At 51.0% G+C, this 17,401-nt stretch overlaps 1 protein-coding gene across 9 annotated transcripts; it reads right to left on the reverse strand.

The window, feature by feature from the left end:
* Positions 1 to 2,179: 2,179 nt before the first annotated feature.
* HSPBP1 (HSPA (Hsp70) binding protein 1) lies at positions 2,180 to 15,963 on the reverse strand. Of its 9 annotated transcripts, none has more exons than XM_082606554.1 (8): positions 15,931 to 15,963; positions 14,921 to 15,127; positions 12,709 to 12,913; positions 10,412 to 10,636; positions 6,787 to 6,942; positions 6,598 to 6,694; positions 6,016 to 6,127; positions 2,180 to 2,411 (listed from the first exon to the last, which is right to left on the reverse strand). In XM_082606554.1, the coding sequence occupies exons 2-8, from the start codon at positions 15,122 to 15,124 to the stop codon at positions 2,337 to 2,339; spliced, it is 1,074 nt and encodes a 357-aa protein (XP_082462680.1). In that variant the 5' UTR covers positions 15,125 to 15,127; positions 15,931 to 15,963; the 3' UTR covers positions 2,180 to 2,336. The 9 variants fall into 9 exon arrangements, with proteins under 9 accessions (XP_082462680.1, XP_082462677.1, XP_082462679.1 ...); XM_082606551.1 differs by having other exon boundaries at positions 14,921 to 15,217; positions 15,931 to 15,949; XM_082606553.1 differs by lacking the exon at positions 15,931 to 15,963 and adding an exon at positions 15,687 to 15,790.
* Between the last annotated feature and the right edge of the window lie 1,438 nt (positions 15,964 to 17,401).

The raw sequence follows: 17,401 nt of genomic DNA on the forward strand, positions 1-17,401 counted from the left end.
AGGCAACCCAGTGCGCAGGCCCCACTGCACACTACGGCATCGTTTCTCTGCGACTCCATTCCAAAGTCCACAGGAAATCCTGCTCCTGAATTTCTCTATCCTCTCGCTCCCTTTGGGTATCCACTTGCTCTTCTGTCTCCTCCAGTCACATTCCTGCTTCGGCTCCAGGGTCGGCTCCTGAGCAATCCATCTCGGGTTTTCTCTCCAACCCCGGCCAGGAGCTTTTTGTCCCGCCGCGATCTTTCTCGACGCCTTCCTCCTCTGTGCCTTGGGCTGACTTCAGCCCCACTTCTAGGCCTTTGCCCAGGCCGTGTCTTTACTGTTGCCAGCCGTTGCACAAAGTGTCCTCTAACAACATCGACTGGAAGGGTTCTCCTAGACTTTGTGTCCATGTTCTTTAAGGTCCTATCTTGCTCTGAGCCTCAGTTTCCTCAATTTTCATACCCCTCTCTTGCCATGTTACAGGCCTTCTGTAAGAATCAGCGTTGTAAGTGCGTGTAAGGACTCGGCATTTTTTAATTTTTTTAACTCGCAGATTTACCTTTTCCATTTCAGGGACATTTTTACTGAATCCTATTCTAGTTGTTTGTTCTCTATTTCAAGGATGTCAGTTATGCATTTGTGCGTAACATCTGTTAGCTTCTCTGTAATTGCTTTAATCTTTGTCATTTCTACCTGCATCTGCTGATTACCACATGTCAGTAACTTCATTTTACAGCCGTGTCTCTTCTCCTTGCTATTTCCAGTGTATTTGTTGCATGTGATGTTCTTAGCTACTGCTGAGTGACAGGCAACCACAACCTATCATGCTCACAGCTTAGAGCTGCAGGTGTGAAGGTTGGTGAGGCTGGTTCTGTTCCTTATGTCTCTCATACTCTGGGCACCAATGGACATCCCAGGGCACCATCTCATAAAAAAAAGACAGAGGCGCCTCAGATCAAGCCAAACTGTGTTAGCACATTTCAAGTCTCAGGTTGCCTCACATGTGCCACCATCCATTCATTGGTCAAAGCAAGTCACATGGTCAAGCCCAAAGTCATGGGGCAGGCACCTACGCCCCACCCATCATGGGTGAGGAAATGTACTTCTCTCATGGAGGTGCAGAGAGGGAGCAGATATTTGTTGAGCCATCTAATTTATTAATTACCACAGTCCTCAGTTTGTTTCCTTAGGTTTGCCAAGCTTACCTTCTCATCTTTGAGGTCTTGTTTAAAAATGGACACAGGTTACTATTGCTATACAGCTTGAAGCATTTGTGAGGCATTTCCTTCTGTTCCTTGCATCATCTTCTACATCAGCTTCTTTTGTCGTTTGCACAGCATTTTGCTTGCTTTTTCCCCAATACGATTGCATAGTTGCCACACTGTTTTAACGCATAAGCTCAGGAACTGAGGGGCAGGGGGTTGGCCATATTCAATCACCAAATGGAACCTGACAAAGTCCATCTCCAAGAACCTGGGAAGCTGCAGGGGCTTAGGACTGAAGTTGGGTCTCCACCTTGTCAGAACTCACAGCTCGACAATGCTGTTCTTTGTATTAGAATTGGAAGGAGCTTCTTAAAGTGTTTGGTGGGGGGGGGGGCCTTCCCTGGTGGTGCAGTGGTTAAGCCCACGCCCAACCACAGCCTGACCACTAGCCCTGGAGCGGGCAGTACAGCGGGACCTCCAGCACGTGCTCCCCATTCTCTGGCCGCGGCTCGCGAGCGGGCGCACGGAGAGCTCTGATTGAAGGAGCTGAAGCCACGTGATGACCCCCCCCCCGCACGTCCTGCCGGGAAAGAACTTGGCTTCCGCCTTAAGCTCAGCAACACGGGTGTCTAACATTGAGAGTCCTCAAACAGAGGAGTAGTTACAGAGACGGTGGGGGCCAAAGAGGCGGAATATCCCACACATTCCTTCTCCAGAGAGGCCAGGAGGATGAAAGAAGACAGTAGCTCTGGACTTTAGATAGCAACACTTTTATTATTCCCAGGTTCCGTCCGCTGGTGTTCCCTCCACGGCTCCCCACATCCCCTAATATCGTGCCCCTCCTCCCCAACCAAGGCACTCTCCAGGGGAGGTGACAAAGGTGGCAGTGAAGGAGGTGGTGGAGGAGAAACACCTTTACTGGAAGACCAGTGTGGACACGAGAAGGGGGAATGCAGTGAGAGTGCGCGAGAGGTGGGGTCCAAGGAGCCAGTGCCTTTTTCAGCGCCCCTCCTGAGGGCTGAGAAGAGATGGGCTGACACGCCCCGGCACCAACAAGGCCCTGCTCTCCTTTGGGAGAAGGACTCGTGGGTGAGGGGGAGTCAGGAGGCCTGGGGTTCCCACAAAGAGAGGGGGAGAAGCCACCGGGTTTCACCGATCCATGCTGTCGTCCGTCGGGGTGGAGAAACAGGTCTGCAGCAACTTTTCGCAGAACTCCAGCTCCTCCTGGATTGGGGTATGAGATTGGGAGCCCTGAGTGCAGAGGCCACCCACTGCCTTCACCAGCTTTGTCCGCAGAAACGGCTCCTCTTCCCTCCCACCCACCACCCCAGAAGCTTCCTGTCTCACCCCACTGGTCTGTCCTCACATCAGCCCCCTCCAGCTTTTCCTAACTCCCAGAAATGACCAACCTCGATTAATCCCTACTTAAAACCCCTTCCATGGATACAAACTCCAGAGACCAAGAAAGAAGCACTGATAGATTGGACCACATAAACATAAAAGGTATCTGCATAGCAGAAAGATGCCAGAAACAAAAGTGAAAGAAAAACAACAATTTGGGGTGAAAAATATTTGTAACTCATCACAAACGGCTAACATACTTAATGCTTCAAGAGCTTTAATGGGGGCTTCCCTGGTGACGCAGTGGTTAAGAATCCGCCTGCCAATGCAGGGGACACGGGTTCGAGCCCTGGTCCAGGAAGATCCCACATACCACGGAGCAACTAAGCCCGTGCGCCACAACTACTGAGACTGCGCTCTAGAGCCCGTGAGCCACAACTACTGAAGCCCACGCGCCACAGCTACTGAAGCCTGCACACCTAGAGCCTGTGCTCTGCAACAAGAGAAGCCACTGCAATGAGAAGCCCGCGCACCGCAACGGAGAGTAGCCCCCGCTCGCCACAACTAGAGAGAGCCCGCAGGCAGCAACGAAGACCCAATGCAGCCAAAAATAAATAAAAATAAATAAATAATTTTAAAAAATAAAGCTTTCATGAATCAGTTGCAAAACCACCACCCATTAGATAAATGGGCAAAGGATATGAATGAGTAGTTCACAAAAAAAGGAAAAAGATGCCCAACTTCACTCATGCAAACATAAACATAAACTGGACTGGAATACTGCTTTTCACCAATAAGCTTGAAGAAAGGTCAAATGGTTTGAGGAAAAAGCTTGAAGAAAGGTCAAATGTCTTGAGGCACCCTATCCTGGCCAGGATGTGGGAAAGTTGAGCACCCTCATGGCTGCAGTGTCGACTGGTTCAACATCTATGGAGAACAACTTGGCAACAGCTAAGGACGTGGCACTTAAACCCTGTAACTTCATCTTTAACCTATCTTAACCCAGCCTTTCCCTTTCTAGAAATTGTTCTATAGACATACTCCTAAAGTTACATGTGTAAAAGGTTATTCTTTTAGCAGAGTTGATAGTAGTGAAAGAGTGGAAACAAACTCCAAGAGGATAGAGCCATAGGCAACGACAGGAAACACACTCGTGGGTATGTTATGAAAGGGAATACGGCAAGAGCAGAATAGTGGTCAGAATAGGCTGAATTTACACAAAATGAAGAGAGGAAGAGGAAAAGAACTGATGTGTACACTTCCTTGTATGTGCACAGACTATCTTAGGAAGGCCACAGGAAGAACTGGGTGGACAGGAATAGGGGTAGGAGGGAGACTTTTCACTGTTTATCCTCTCGTGCATCTTGAATTTTGAACCACATGACTATGGGGCCTAAAGCACCAATGTAATTTAATTTAACTCTGCAAAGGGCCCACAAAAATACCTACAAAAGAGGACTGGCTAAATCATGATGTAGTCACTTTAGAGAATACTATGCAATTATAATATTGAATTACACTGAAATTAAAGCACACCTCTATTTACATATCTGGAAAGAGTTCTAAGACACATGGGGAGAAAGAAGGCCGTGTGAAAACAGAGGCAGAAATCGGAGTGACGGATGTATCCATAAGCCAAGGAACGTCAAGGACTGCCAGCAACTACTAGAAGCTGGAAGAGGCAAGGAAAGATTCCTCCCTAGAACCTTCAGAGGGAGCCCAGTCTTGCTGACACCTTGACTTCAGACTTCTGTCCCCCAGAACTGTGAGAGAATACATTTCTGTGTTAAGCCACCCAGTGTGTGGTACTCTGTTACAGCAGCTCTAGGAAACAACTGCACCACCTCACCGAAAACATCACAGCCCACCATTCTCTAACCCCTCACTGGTTTAATTTTTCCTCACTGTAGTTCTAACTTCCTCATGTCATATTATACACAACAGTATATGTTAAATTATATAGATACATATTACACATGTGTGTATAGATATGTATCTGTAAATATGTATTTGTGTATATGTTTGTCTACATTTTTATCTGTTACCCCATGAGCCCCGTGAGAAACAAGGCTGTATCCCTTTGCTCCCCACCAAATCTCCAGTGCTCAGGTTGGGACCTGGCACATGGGTGACCTGCCCCTGATGGAAAAATGAAGGTTTCCACAGTTGTATACATATGTAAAACTTCTCACATGGCACACTTTCAATATAGGTAAATTATACCTCAATAAAGCTGTTAAAATTTGTTTTGAAAACAAAAAAAAGGCACGTTGGCCGGTTCACACGAGGCTTCCCTCACCAGGTTGGTCTCATGGTCTGGTACCAGGATCTGGCACACCACAGGCTCAGGGAACAAACACATGGATGCATCAAGCAAGGATGGCTAAAACCACAGGCCGGACGAGGGCCAGGGCTTCCCCTGCCCCCCACGGGCACAAGTCTCCATGGGTTCCTGTGACAAGGTCAGGGGGTGAGCACCTGGGGGCAGGCACTGTGCCTCTCCCAGTCACCCCCGCTCCTCACACCCAGTGCCCAGCACCCTTCTGTAAACACCTGATGGTGTCCACAGAGGAATGATCTCAGCAGAATCGAAGTCCCAAGAAGCTGGCACGTTTGCTGTGTCCAGCTTTGCTGAAGCACCAGCGTCTGGGCAGTACTATAACGGCTGGATAAATTACTTAAATAAAGTTAACTAAATCACTTAATCCTTTAATTAAATAACTACTGAATATGTAATTAGTTGTTCTTTATCACTTATTTGTTACTTATCTATTTAAATATCTGAGTTGTTACTTATCACTTGTTACTCAATATCTATATAATTATTATCTAATGAGTTGTTATCAGTTGTTACTTATCTATTTAACTATTTAGTGAGTTATTTATTGCTTGTTATCACTTGTTACCCTTTATCTAATTAAATAGCTAATGAGTTGTTATTTATCACATATTACTTACCTATTTAATCAAATATTTAATTTGTTGCTATTTATCATTTACTTATCAATCTAATAAATACTTAAATATTTGAATGATATGATGTAAACAATAATATTAAATAATTTGGATAATAATTAGATGAGTTTGGGGGAATTCCCTGGCGGTCCAGTGGTTAGGACTCCATGCTTCCACTGCAGGGGTTACAGGTTCCATCCCCGCTTGGGGAACTAAGATCCCGCAAGCTGTGAGTCATGGCCAAAAAAAAAAAAAAAATTAAATGAATTCGTTAACTCTTTAACTCTCAAAACCCCGAGCTTCTGGTTCTCCTTGCAATCCCCCTGGTGTTAACACAGCACGAGTCACATGGGGGGGCAATAAATGTTTGCTGAATGACGACTAGAGAAACACATGAATCGCAAAGCGGATGTAAACAAAAGCGTGGGCGAAGACCACAGAGACCCAGAAGGCAGGCACCAGGCTGGCCCCGCCCACAAAACAGCGCCAGGTCCCCTGGCCAGCGCCCCCGCCCCACCCCCATCAGCAGTACCCGGTACTCCTCGTGCTGCTGCAGCAGCTGGCACCGGTGCCGCAGAAGCTCCTCCAGGCCCAGCTCGGGCTCCCGGCACTCGCGCACACCCTGGGGGAAGTCCGTCACCAAGCTGCGGGGACAGGAGAAAAGTCCTTGGGACCTCGCTCTGCACAGCACCCCGAACCACGGGAGCCTGGGCAAGCCGCTCCCCCACACTGGGCCTCAGTTTCCCCACCTGCAACGTGGACTTCACTCCTGTCCCCGCCCCAGCCCAGGGACTTTGATGAGACTTGTACAAAACAGGGCACTCCGCACAGTGCCTGGCCTGGAGCCGACTCCACACGTGAGGGCTGCTGCCTGCTTGTCCAGCTGCTCCATTCCGTCGTGTTTTAAGAGTCTAATCTGCTTGTACTTTGTGTGGGGGATGGGGGAGTATGAGTGTAAGAAAGACTCTCCCCCTCCTCCCCAGGCTGCTGCGGCAGCCCTCAAAGGTGAGGAAACTGAGGCTCAGGGAGGGCCAGCACTGTGGTTCCTGCTCCTCTCTGACCCTAAACTCTTTAGCCCTCACGGTGGGGCCGGTCCTTTTGGGCCCCAGCGCACCTGCACAGGGCTCCAAGCACGTGCTCATGGAAGGGGCTGTGTTCTGTCCGGACGAGGGCCACCAGTTGCTGGACCATGCCCATGGAGCACAGGGTCCCTGCGGAAGGGCCACGGGGTCAGAGGGGCAGTCCCTTCCCCTGTGCACTCCCCGCCAGGAACCATCCCAGCTCCCTGCCCTGGCCACCCTACCTTTGTGTTCAGGGTGGCCCACCAGCAGGTTCTGCAGCAGGAACGCGGACTTGACCTTGAGCTTTTGCACCTGCTGCTGCATGGCCCGCATCAACACAGAGAAGCCGTCCAGGCGGAGGAACTGCAGCAGCCCAGCCTCCTGCTCCCGGACCAGGCCTGGGGAGGGGGGAAGGCAGGGCCTTGAGGTGACAGTCACCACTGCCACCATTATCATCACCATTATCTCACCATCACCATCATCACCACCATCATTACTGTCATCACCCACCATCATCACCACTACCATCACCACCATAAACACCACAATCATCACCATCAAGACCATCACCTTCATCACCATCATCATCACCAATATCGTCATCAGTATCATCACCAACCTTATCATCACCATCCTCATCATCATCGATTTCTATGGGTTCGTGCTTCGCAAGCATTACCTTTAAGTATTTTTAATTTAGGGACTTTCCTGGTGGTGCAGTGGTTAAGAATCCGCCTGCCAACGCAGGGGACATGGGTTCGAGCCCTGGTCCAGGAAGATCCCACATGCCGCGAAGCAACTAAGCCCATGCGCCACAACTACTGAGCCTGTGCTCTAGAGCCCCCAACACAACTACTGAGCCGGTGTGCCACAACTACTGAAGCCCACGCGCCTAGAACCCGTGCTCCACAACAAGAGAAGCCCGCACACTGCAACGAAGAGTAGCCCCCGCTCGCCGCAACTAGAGAAAGCCCACGCACAGCAACAAAGACCCAAGGCAGCCAAAAATAAATAAATAAATAAATAAATTATTTTTTAAAAAAAATTATTTTTAATTGAGATATAATTCCACAGTCTGTACAATTTACCTTTTTAAAGTATACAATTCAGTGGTTTTTAGTATATTCACAAGGTTGGCTTACCATAACTATCTAACTCCAGAATATTTTCATCACTCCCAAAAGAAGCCCCATACCTGTTAGCAGTCCCTCCCCCAACTGGCAACCACTAATCCACTTTCCATATCTATGAATTTGCCTATTCCGGACATTTCATATAAATGGAATCCAACACTATGTGGTCTTCTGTGGTTGGCTTCTTTCACTCAGCATGTTTTCTAGGCTCGTCCAGGTTACAGCATGAATCAATATTTCATTCCTTTTAATGGTTGAACAGTATCCCATTGTATGAATAAGCCACGTGTTTTTAATCCATCCATCCATTGATGGGAACATTATCTCTTTTTAGTCCTCAAAACCACCCTAGGAGGTGAGGAAACTAAGACCCAGAGAGCCAGACTACTTTGTGAGGGTGACAGGCACCCTGGAAGGCCTCCGAGTATGACAGAACCAGACTGAGGGGTGCACCTCCAAGGAGGCGCCGCCTTGGGCAGGGTCTAGGCCAGGATAGATGGGAGCCCCCAGAAATCCGTGGCCAGTAAATCCCTGACATGTGGCAAGTGCCACTGAGGACCTGAGTTGTTAATCTCCTTTGAGTTTAATTTATTTCAGTTTAGGGTAAAAAAGTGAAGCAGTGGTACAGCATGTTCCCATTAAGCACAACTTCGTCCCCTCACTAGAACTACACTCCACACTGACCGCTAAAAATACAGCCTGAGGTGAGATGTGCTTTACATGTAGGATGTACGCTGGGTTTCAAAGGCGTAGAGTGGAAAACAAAAGATGTAAAGTGTCTCATGAATACGCCACATAACGATGGGCTGAAATGATAATAATGTGGATATATGGGGTTAAATAAAACATTACTCAATTTAAAAAATTTTAAAAAGGACAGGCAGATGGTGAGGGGAAGACATGACGACCCTCCACGTCCACTCGGCAGGCACAGCCCACTGGCTCTGCCTTCACGGCGGATCCAGGAGCCACCACTTCCCTTCACTCCGGGGCCTCTCCACTGAGCACAGCTGACATGTGGGTACAGGTCATTCTGTGTCATGGGGGCCGCCCTGTGCACTGGAGGATGTTGAGCAGCATCCCTGGCCTGAGCCCACTAGGTGCCAGTGGCCTGGAGATGCATCTCCCTGGGGGCTCCCCCACCCACCTCCTCCGCAGCTCTCACACACTCCTCAACCTGACCTTCTCTTGGTCTGGGGCCGGAGGGTGAACCTCTGTGAGCCTCCATGCACCGGGCGGCAGGAGCAGTCAGGAGACCGAGCAAGCAAAGGGCTCGTAGCACCAGGGCTGGCCTGTCCTAAGCACTTTCCAAGTGGTAGCTGCTACATGATGGCATACCCTGCAGCCATGCCCACTCCCCAAAAAAGGAAGACAGATGCCACTGAATTGTACACTTTAAAATAGTTATGTGAATTTTACATCAATTTTTAAAAATATAAAAGGCCTTGGGCTTCCCTGGTGGTGCAGTGGTTAAGAATCCGCCTGCCAATGCAGGGGACGTGGGTTTGAGCCCTGGTCCGGGAAGATCCCACATGCTGCGGAGCAACTAAGTTCCTGTGACACAACTACTGAGCCTGCGCTCTAGAGCCCGCGAGACACAGCTACTGAAGCCTGAGCGCCTAGAGCCCATGCTCTGCAACGAGAGGCCACCGCAATGAGAAGTCTGTGCACCGCAAGGAAGAGTAGCCCCTGCTCGCTGCAACTAGAGAAAGCCCGTGCGCAGCAACAAAGACCCAACGCAGCCAAAAATAAAAATAAATAAAATAAATAAAATTTTAAAATAAATAAATAAAAATAAAAGGCCTCAGCCATAAGAAAAAATGAAATTTTGTCATTTGCAACAACATGGATGGACTTGGAGGTATTATGCTCAGTGAAATAAGTCAGAGAGAGAAAGACAAATATGGTATGTTATCACTTATATGTGGAATCTAAAAAATAAAACAAACTACTGAGGGACTTCCCTGGTGGCGCAGTGGTTAAGACTCCACGCTCCCCATGTAGGGGGCCCGGGTTCGATCCCTTGTCAGGGAACTAGATCCCACACGCATGCTGCAACTAAGAGTTCGCATGCCACAACTAAGAAGGCTGCCTGCCACAACTAAGACCCAGCACAACCAACCAAATAAATAAATTAATTAATTAAATATTTTTAAAAAAATAAAATAAAACAAACTATTGAATATAACAAAAAAGAAGCAGACTCACAGATGTAGAGAACAAACTAGTGGTTACCAGTGTGGAGAGGGAAGCGGGGAGGGACAAGACAGGGGTGGGTTTTAAGAGGTACCAAAAAAGAGGAAAAAAAAAAAGATTAAGGGCATTGAATTGATAGTTCCTGTAGCTCCTGCCTAGCATCCTGGATTGCATTCTCTGGGAGAAGCTGACTGCCCAGCTTGAGTTGTGATGACACTCAAGCAGCCCCCGAGAGGACCCCCCCCCATGACGAGGAGTGATCGGGGCCCCAAATGTCAACAGTGCCAAGACTGAGAGCCCTGAGGGGCCTAAAAGCACTCAAGCTGGGCCTCGTCCCGTGTTGTGAGGCTCTGGCTCTCTGACCAGCGGCAGGTGTGGCAAGCTCACCGCTCTGTTCCCAGCACCCAGCACAGCCCCGGCAGGTACTGGGGATAAACGAACACACAAGGCCCCTCTCCCTCTGCCCCAAAGCAGATCCGGAAGCTGGCACCGGCCCTAGGGTCCCGAGCCCCTCCCCGGCAGCCCCCGGGACACTCACAGGAGATGGCGAAGAGGGCCTTGACACGCACAGCATCGCAGGGGTCCCGATCCAGCAGGCGCAGCAGCTTGCGCAGTGCGCCGAGGCCCAGCACCTGCTCCTGGATGGCTGCCACGTTCTGGCTGCACGTGCCGATGAGCTGCGCCGCCCGCCACCGCAGCCCCGCAGGCCCCGCCTCCAGGTAGCGGCCCACCAGCAGGTGCATGCCGGACAGCTGGCAGAAGTCTGTGTGGATAGAGGGGAGCAGACAGGCCAGGTGTGATGGGCTGAGCTGTGTCCCCCCAGACTTACATTGAAGCCCTAACCCCCGGGGCCTCAAAATATGTCTCTATCTGGAGACAGGGCTTTAAAGAGGTGATGTAAGTGAAACGGTGTCATGGGATGGGGCCCTAGTCCAAGATGACTTGGGCCCTTATAAAAAAGAGGAGATTAGGACACAGACATGCACAGAGGGATGACCACATGAGGACGGAGCAAGAAGGCCCCCATATACAAGCCAAGGAGAGGGGCCTCAGAAGAAATCAACCCTCGGACTTCGAGCCTCCAGGACTGCGAGAGAAGAGCTTTCTGTTGTTTAAGTCCCCAGTCTGTGGTGCTTTGTTACGGCAGCCCAACTGGACAAATACACCAGGTGAGGCTGAGGGGAGCCTGCCTCCAAGGGCTGGCTCTCCCCAAGCACCCAACTGGGGGTCTGTCCAAGGCCAGTGTGTCTCAACAATGTCAGCATTTGGAGGGTCAGGGTCCCAGGCTCCAGCCCACTAAATGCCAGTTCTGACCCCCAGTCTTTGTGACAATCAGAACATCCCCTGTGGGAGAAGAACACACCACACCAGACGTCCACAAACTATAGCCTACCACCTGTTTTCTGTATTGGTGGGCTTGGCGGTTCTTCAAAAAGTTAAATACAGAGTTACCCTGTGACAACTCTTACATATATATCTAAAAGCATCGAAAGCAGAAACTTGAACACATGCTTGTACACCAGTGTTCACAGCAGCATTATTTACTATAACCAAAGGGGGAAGTGACCCAAATGCCCGTCAACTGATGAACGAATAAACAACATGTAGCCCATCCATACACTGGCGTCTCAGTCAGCCACAAAAAGTAATAAAGTTCTGATACAGCTACGACATGGAAGAACCTTGAAAACATCACCTTCAGTGAAGGAGGCCAGTCACAAAAGGTGACATATTCTACTATTCCATGTACCTAAAATGTCCAGAACAGACAAATCCACACCATCAATGACCACACCACACCCCTCCAAGTGGAAGTGACCACTCATCCTTCTATTGGCTTCTCGGCATTTAGAATAAAACCCACAGCACCAACTTTGGCCCGTGAGCCCCTGTATGCCCAGCCTCACTTCCTAGCCCTCACCCCTCACTCACTCTGCTCTGCTGGCTTCACTGTTGTTCCCACACAGGCCAGGCAGGTTCCCACCTCAGGGCCTTTGCACTGGTCATTCCCTCTACCTGGAATGCTTCCTCCAGTGCTAATCCCATGACTCACGCCCTCACTTCAGGTCTCTGATCAAATGTCACTTCTCGGGGGGCTTCCCTGGTGGCGCAGTGGTTGAGAATCTGCCTGCTAATGCAGGGGACACGGGTTCGAGCCCTGGTCTGGGAGGATCCCACATGCCGCGGAGCAACTAGGCCCGTAAGCCACGACTACTGAGCCTGCGCGTCTGGAGCCTGTGCTCCGCAACAAGAGGCCGCGATACTGAGAGGCCCACGCACCGCGATGAAGAGTGGCCCCCGCTTGCCACAACTAGAGAAAGCCCTCGCACAGAAACGAAGACGCAACACAGCAAAAATAAATTAATTAATTAATAAAAACTCCTACCCCCAACATCTTCTTTAAAAAAAAAAAAAAAAAAATGTCACTCCTCGGGAAGGCCTTCTCTGACTACCCCATCCAGGACCACCTCCTGTCTCTTACTCTAGGGAGTAGCAATGGACTCCCAGCAGACTAGGGTGAAATGGTCAGTCCCAGAGAGCATCAGGGAGGTGGTGGACTGAACCTGGCGCCATCACTGCTCCTGATGGCAAGCGGACCAAGCAGGGAGGGACAGGGCAGTCTCACCTGGGGCCTGAGTCGGAGCCAGACTGGAGGGGTGAGGCTGGGAGGCTGGGAGGAGGCTGGTTGTGTGGTCCCTGAGACAAAGGACAAGGGCTGGGCTGCAGCAGGACCCAGGGCTTAGGAGGAGGAGGCAAGAGACAGAAGGGAGACCAGAAGGCAGAAGGGACAGGACCCTGGAGGCTGGGGGCAGGTGGGAGTGGGCCTGGCTGTACCTGCAGCGTTGTCCATGTTCTCACACAGGTCGGCCAGCAGCTCCAGGGCCCCCTCGCGCTCTTGCTGGTCAGCGGCCAGTTCAGCCTCACCCGCTGAGGGGGGCGTGGGCTGGGACAGCACTCGGAGGCAGTTCTTCATCTGCTCCACCTCTTCCCGCTGGCCCCGGAAGGCAGCCGACATGGCCTCCTGCAGCCACTGGCGCCTCTGGCGGGTGAGGCGGAGCGGGAGGGTGGGGGAAAGAAGCAAACTCATCAATAATCAACTCAGGAATAACGGTCATTAATAACAACAGCCAACATCTGAGAGCTGAGTGTCCTTCACTCAACACATACCTACTGGGCACCTTCTCTACTGACAGACTCGCTTCTAGACGCTAGATCTACGGAGAGACTGGCTGTGGGGCGTGAGAGAAAAAGAGGGGTCAGGGACACCTAGGTCTTTGTCCTGAACAACTAGAAGGAGATGGGGAAGACTGCAAGAGAAGCAGCTGTGGAGTGAGAGGAGTAGAGATTAGAGCTCATTTTTGAACTTGTTAAGTTTGAGGGATCCATGACACACCCAAGGCCAAATACTGAGTATGCTGCCTGAAGTTCAGGGAGGAGGTCCAGCCTTGATCTCAACCTCGAGGATTTCTCAACCTCGACTCTGCTGACACTTTGAGCTGGATTGTTCTGCGGTGGGGGTCGTCCTGTGCACTGTAGGATGTTGAGCAGCATCCCTGGCCTCCACCCACCAGATGCCAGTAGCACTGCCCCCACCTCCCATCCCCCCCAACCCCACCAATTTGCAACAACAAGAAATGTTTCCACCCATTGCCAAACGTGGTTAAAACTGACCCCCCCAGGAGAGCACCACTGGCCTAGAGATATAAATTTGAGAATCATCAGAGGAAAACGTCAACATGAGATCACACAGGAAGTAAGGGTAGAAGAGAGAGTCCTGGTGTGCTCCATGGTTAAGAGGCTGGGGAGGGCTTCCCTGGTGGCGCAGTGGTTGAGAGTCCACCTGCCGATGCAGGGGACACGGGTTTGTACCCCGGTCCGGGAGGATCCCACACGCCGCGGAGCGGCTGGGCCCGAGTCATGGCCGCTGAGCCTGCACGTCTGGAGCCTGTGCTCCGCAACGGGAGAGGCCACAACAGTGAGAGGCCCGCGTACCACAAAAAAAAAAAAAAAAAGAAAAAAGAAAACACATTCAAATATCAGTAATCACAATAACTAAGAATAAATTTACATATATAAAAAAAAAAGAGGCTGGGGAATGAGGACGAACCAACAGAGGAGACAGGGAAGAAGAGCCAGTGAGTGGGATGAAAAGCAGAAAAGCATGTTGTTCCAGATGCCAAATGAAGAAAGAACGCAAGGGGAGGGTGTAGTAATCAAATGCCGCTAGTAGGGCAAAGAAGATAAGCACTGAGAACTGGCCGCTGGAGTTTTGTGTTTTGGCCAGGCTCTGTGGTCACTGTCCTGGATAAATTTGGGCAAGATGTTAATCTTTCTATGCCTGTTGCCTACCTCGTGGTCCCAGAGGTTCAATGGCATCATGGGTGTAACTGAATTAGCACCATATTTTGTATACTGTAATTGTCATCGCTAACTAAACATCATGTATAACAAATATTGCTATTACTCTCCGAAATAACCTTCCATGGTTAAGGATTACTGTTATTCCCACTTCACAGATGAGAAAATGGAGGCACGGAAAAGTGCGACTTGCCCAGGGTTACATAGTCAGCCATCCACAAAGCCTTAAGTCAAACCTAAGAGGTCTGTCCACAGAGCCTGTGTTCTTAATGAGAATATCCTGCTGCTTTCAGGAGCACGACCTATGTGCCAGGTGCTGTGTTGAGCCCTACTTCAACTGGAACCTCAGAACTACCCTGTGAAGTACCACCGTTATTCTTAGCATCAACATCAACTTTCAACTAAAGAACCCGATGCTCAGAAACATGAAGTGATATACCCAAGGTCACACAGCTGTGTGATGCTGAATCCACGACTGTCTGGCTCTGAAGAGCCCTTGCTTTTTCTTTTAAGCATAAGACTCTCTGCCTCCCAGCACAGTGCAGGGATCCAGGGATCTGACCTTCAGTCTACAATAACCCTATCGAGCACAAGTACAGTCTACTATGCCTTCACAGCGGGACTCCCGCCCCTCCCCAGATATGTCCCCACGTCCCTCACCCCAGCTTCTTGGGTCCCCACCCTTTACCTCCTCACTCATGGGTTCTGGAGGGGAGTCTGGCTCTTCAGAGCCCGCCGTGATGGCCATCTGCAGCAGGCCTTGGAGGTTTCGCGGTGGCGGGGGATTGCCGGAGCCGCCCGCGGAGGAGCCGCTGCCCCCTGACGAGCAACCCTGGGAGGCTGGGGGCAGCGCCAGGGGAAGGCGACTGCTCCCGGAGCCTTGGTTCGCCATGGGCTGTTTGCAAAGAAGGGAAGAATGTGTTGGGGTAGGGGATGGTCCCCGGTGAGGTAGCTCTGGCGTCCTGGCGGGTCGATTCCTGGGGGTCTGCTGATAAAGTGGCGTTTTAGGGGAGCTCCGCCGCCCCCCATGACCCCAAACCACTCTGCCCACACCCCCTTTAACCACAGCCCTCTTTTCTTCCCTCATACCAACAGGACCCTTCCCCAAAGTCACAAGTCCCTCCTTCCTCCCTAGCAACAGGCCCCACCTACTCTCCCTAGCAACCCCCTCTTTCATTTCCACTGCAGTCCTTCCCGTCTCTTAGCAACCCCACTGCCCAGCCTTCAGAGCAACAAGCCCTCCCTGTGGTCTTCTTAGCAACAAGTCTCCTCCCTCCTCTCCGAAGAGGGGAGCCTGAGCGGGGCGGACCTCACCTTCCCGGGCCTCGTGTCGCCGCCGCTACTAAAGGCAAACCCGCCCGCACCTGACTAGGCTGGGCGCCGCCATATTGACCGGAAATACTCACGGTCTCGCCCGGAAGTTCCCCTAGCAGCCACCCAACTAAGGGCCGTACCTGGGCGTGAGGCTACTTCTCCCGGTTCTTAAGTCTTTCCCACCTGGCGGGATACTTCGCTCGGCCCGGCCCCTCACCTAGGCCACGCCCCTCGCGCTCACGCTCTTTGTGTAAGCCCCGCCCCCTGCCCGGATCCCGCCCCTAATGAGCCCCTCCTCCTCATTGCAAGCTCCACCCTGCCCTAGTGTAGACCCCGCCCCCCGGTCTGGCTCCGCCTTGGCTAGACCCCGTCCACACCACGCACCCTGTCCCAGTTCTAAACTCTGGCCCTCGCCGCCACTTAAGGCTCCGCCCCTGTTCTAGGCCTTTCGCCCTCTCCCAGCTAAACCCCGCCCCCGTGCCCGTGCACCCGCCGCTCCCCGTTAAGCCCCGCCCTCTTCCTGGCCCCGCCCCACCCCGTGGTTGCCTGTAGCGAAGGTCCCAGCACACTCGGGGCATTTTCCCCTGCACCTGGGCCCCGATTCCGTCTTTTACTGGAGCCCTGGGTTCTCAACACTGATACCTGACCCAGGCAGAGTTTGGCCTGTCCCACCGCCTTCTTGGCCTCAATTTCCCCTTTCGTCATAGGAGGCTGCCCGTTACCCCCACCTGCAGCACCTGTGCGGACCTCTCTTATCCTCCAGCGTCTCCCTCGTGGAATCGTCCCTGAGTCCTGCCAGGTGCAAAGGAGGTGATTCTTGAAGCCTGGAAATAAAAGGCCCGGGCAAGGTGGTTTAGGCGGCTCGAGGCCTCCCTGCACCAGATTTGGGGCTCAGGTCTGGGAATGTGCCTGGTCTTTGGAGGTGTTTGCTTTGGGCTGGGCTTAGAGAAATCCTAGTTCTAGTCTTCCATAAGAGGCCCTCCCACTCCAGGAAAAGGTTGTACTCAACTTTGGTGGAGCCCACAAGTCGCAGATATATTGAGCACACTGCTCGGTCTGGGCTGTGCCCGGTGATCTTTTGGACAGAGATGGGAAGACCAAACATATAAGCCGTGTGTGTGTGTGTGTGTGTGTGTGTGTGTGTGTGTGTGTGTGTGTGTGTGTGTGTGTGTGTGTGGCACTGAGGAGGATAGCTATCAGACAGGCGTCTGGGCCCCTGGGTACCCTATTGTATCCATTTCCTGTCTCTGCTGTTAACAAATTACCAAAAACTTAAAACAACACAGATTTATAACCTTACAGTTCAGAAGCCCGGAATCGGTCTCACTGAGTTAAAATAGTTAAACTCAAGGTGTCAGCACGGTTGTGTTTCTTCTGGAGGCTCCAGGGAGAATCTGTTTCCTGGCCTTTTCCAGCGTCTAGAGGCTGCCCAATTTCTTTGGATTGTGGCTGCATCTTTTTGGCTACTGTTTCTTTCCTTATCCCATCTCCTCCTCTGACTCTGATCCTCATGCCTCTCCCTCATAAGAACTCTTGTGATTACATTTAGGGCCCACCCAAATGACCAGGACAACCTCCCCACCTAAGATTTTCAGTTCAATCACATCTGCAAAGTCCATTTTGCCATGTAAGTGACATATTCACAGGTTCTGAGAATTAGGATGTGGACATCTTTGGGGGCCCGTTGTTCAGCCTAATATATCTATGTACACGTATGTACAAGTCCATCTATCTATAATACTATTTACATATATTATTATACATAATGCCATATAATATATATGTACATATAACATGTAATTGTATATAACATTACACATATGAACATATGTTTAATATAATGGTAGCCTAGATG

The sequence above is a fragment of the Mesoplodon mirus genome (genome assembly GCF_964341445.2).
Source record: "Mesoplodon mirus genome assembly, chromosome: 19".
Taxonomy (NCBI): domain Eukaryota; kingdom Metazoa; phylum Chordata; class Mammalia; order Artiodactyla; family Ziphiidae; genus Mesoplodon; species Mesoplodon mirus.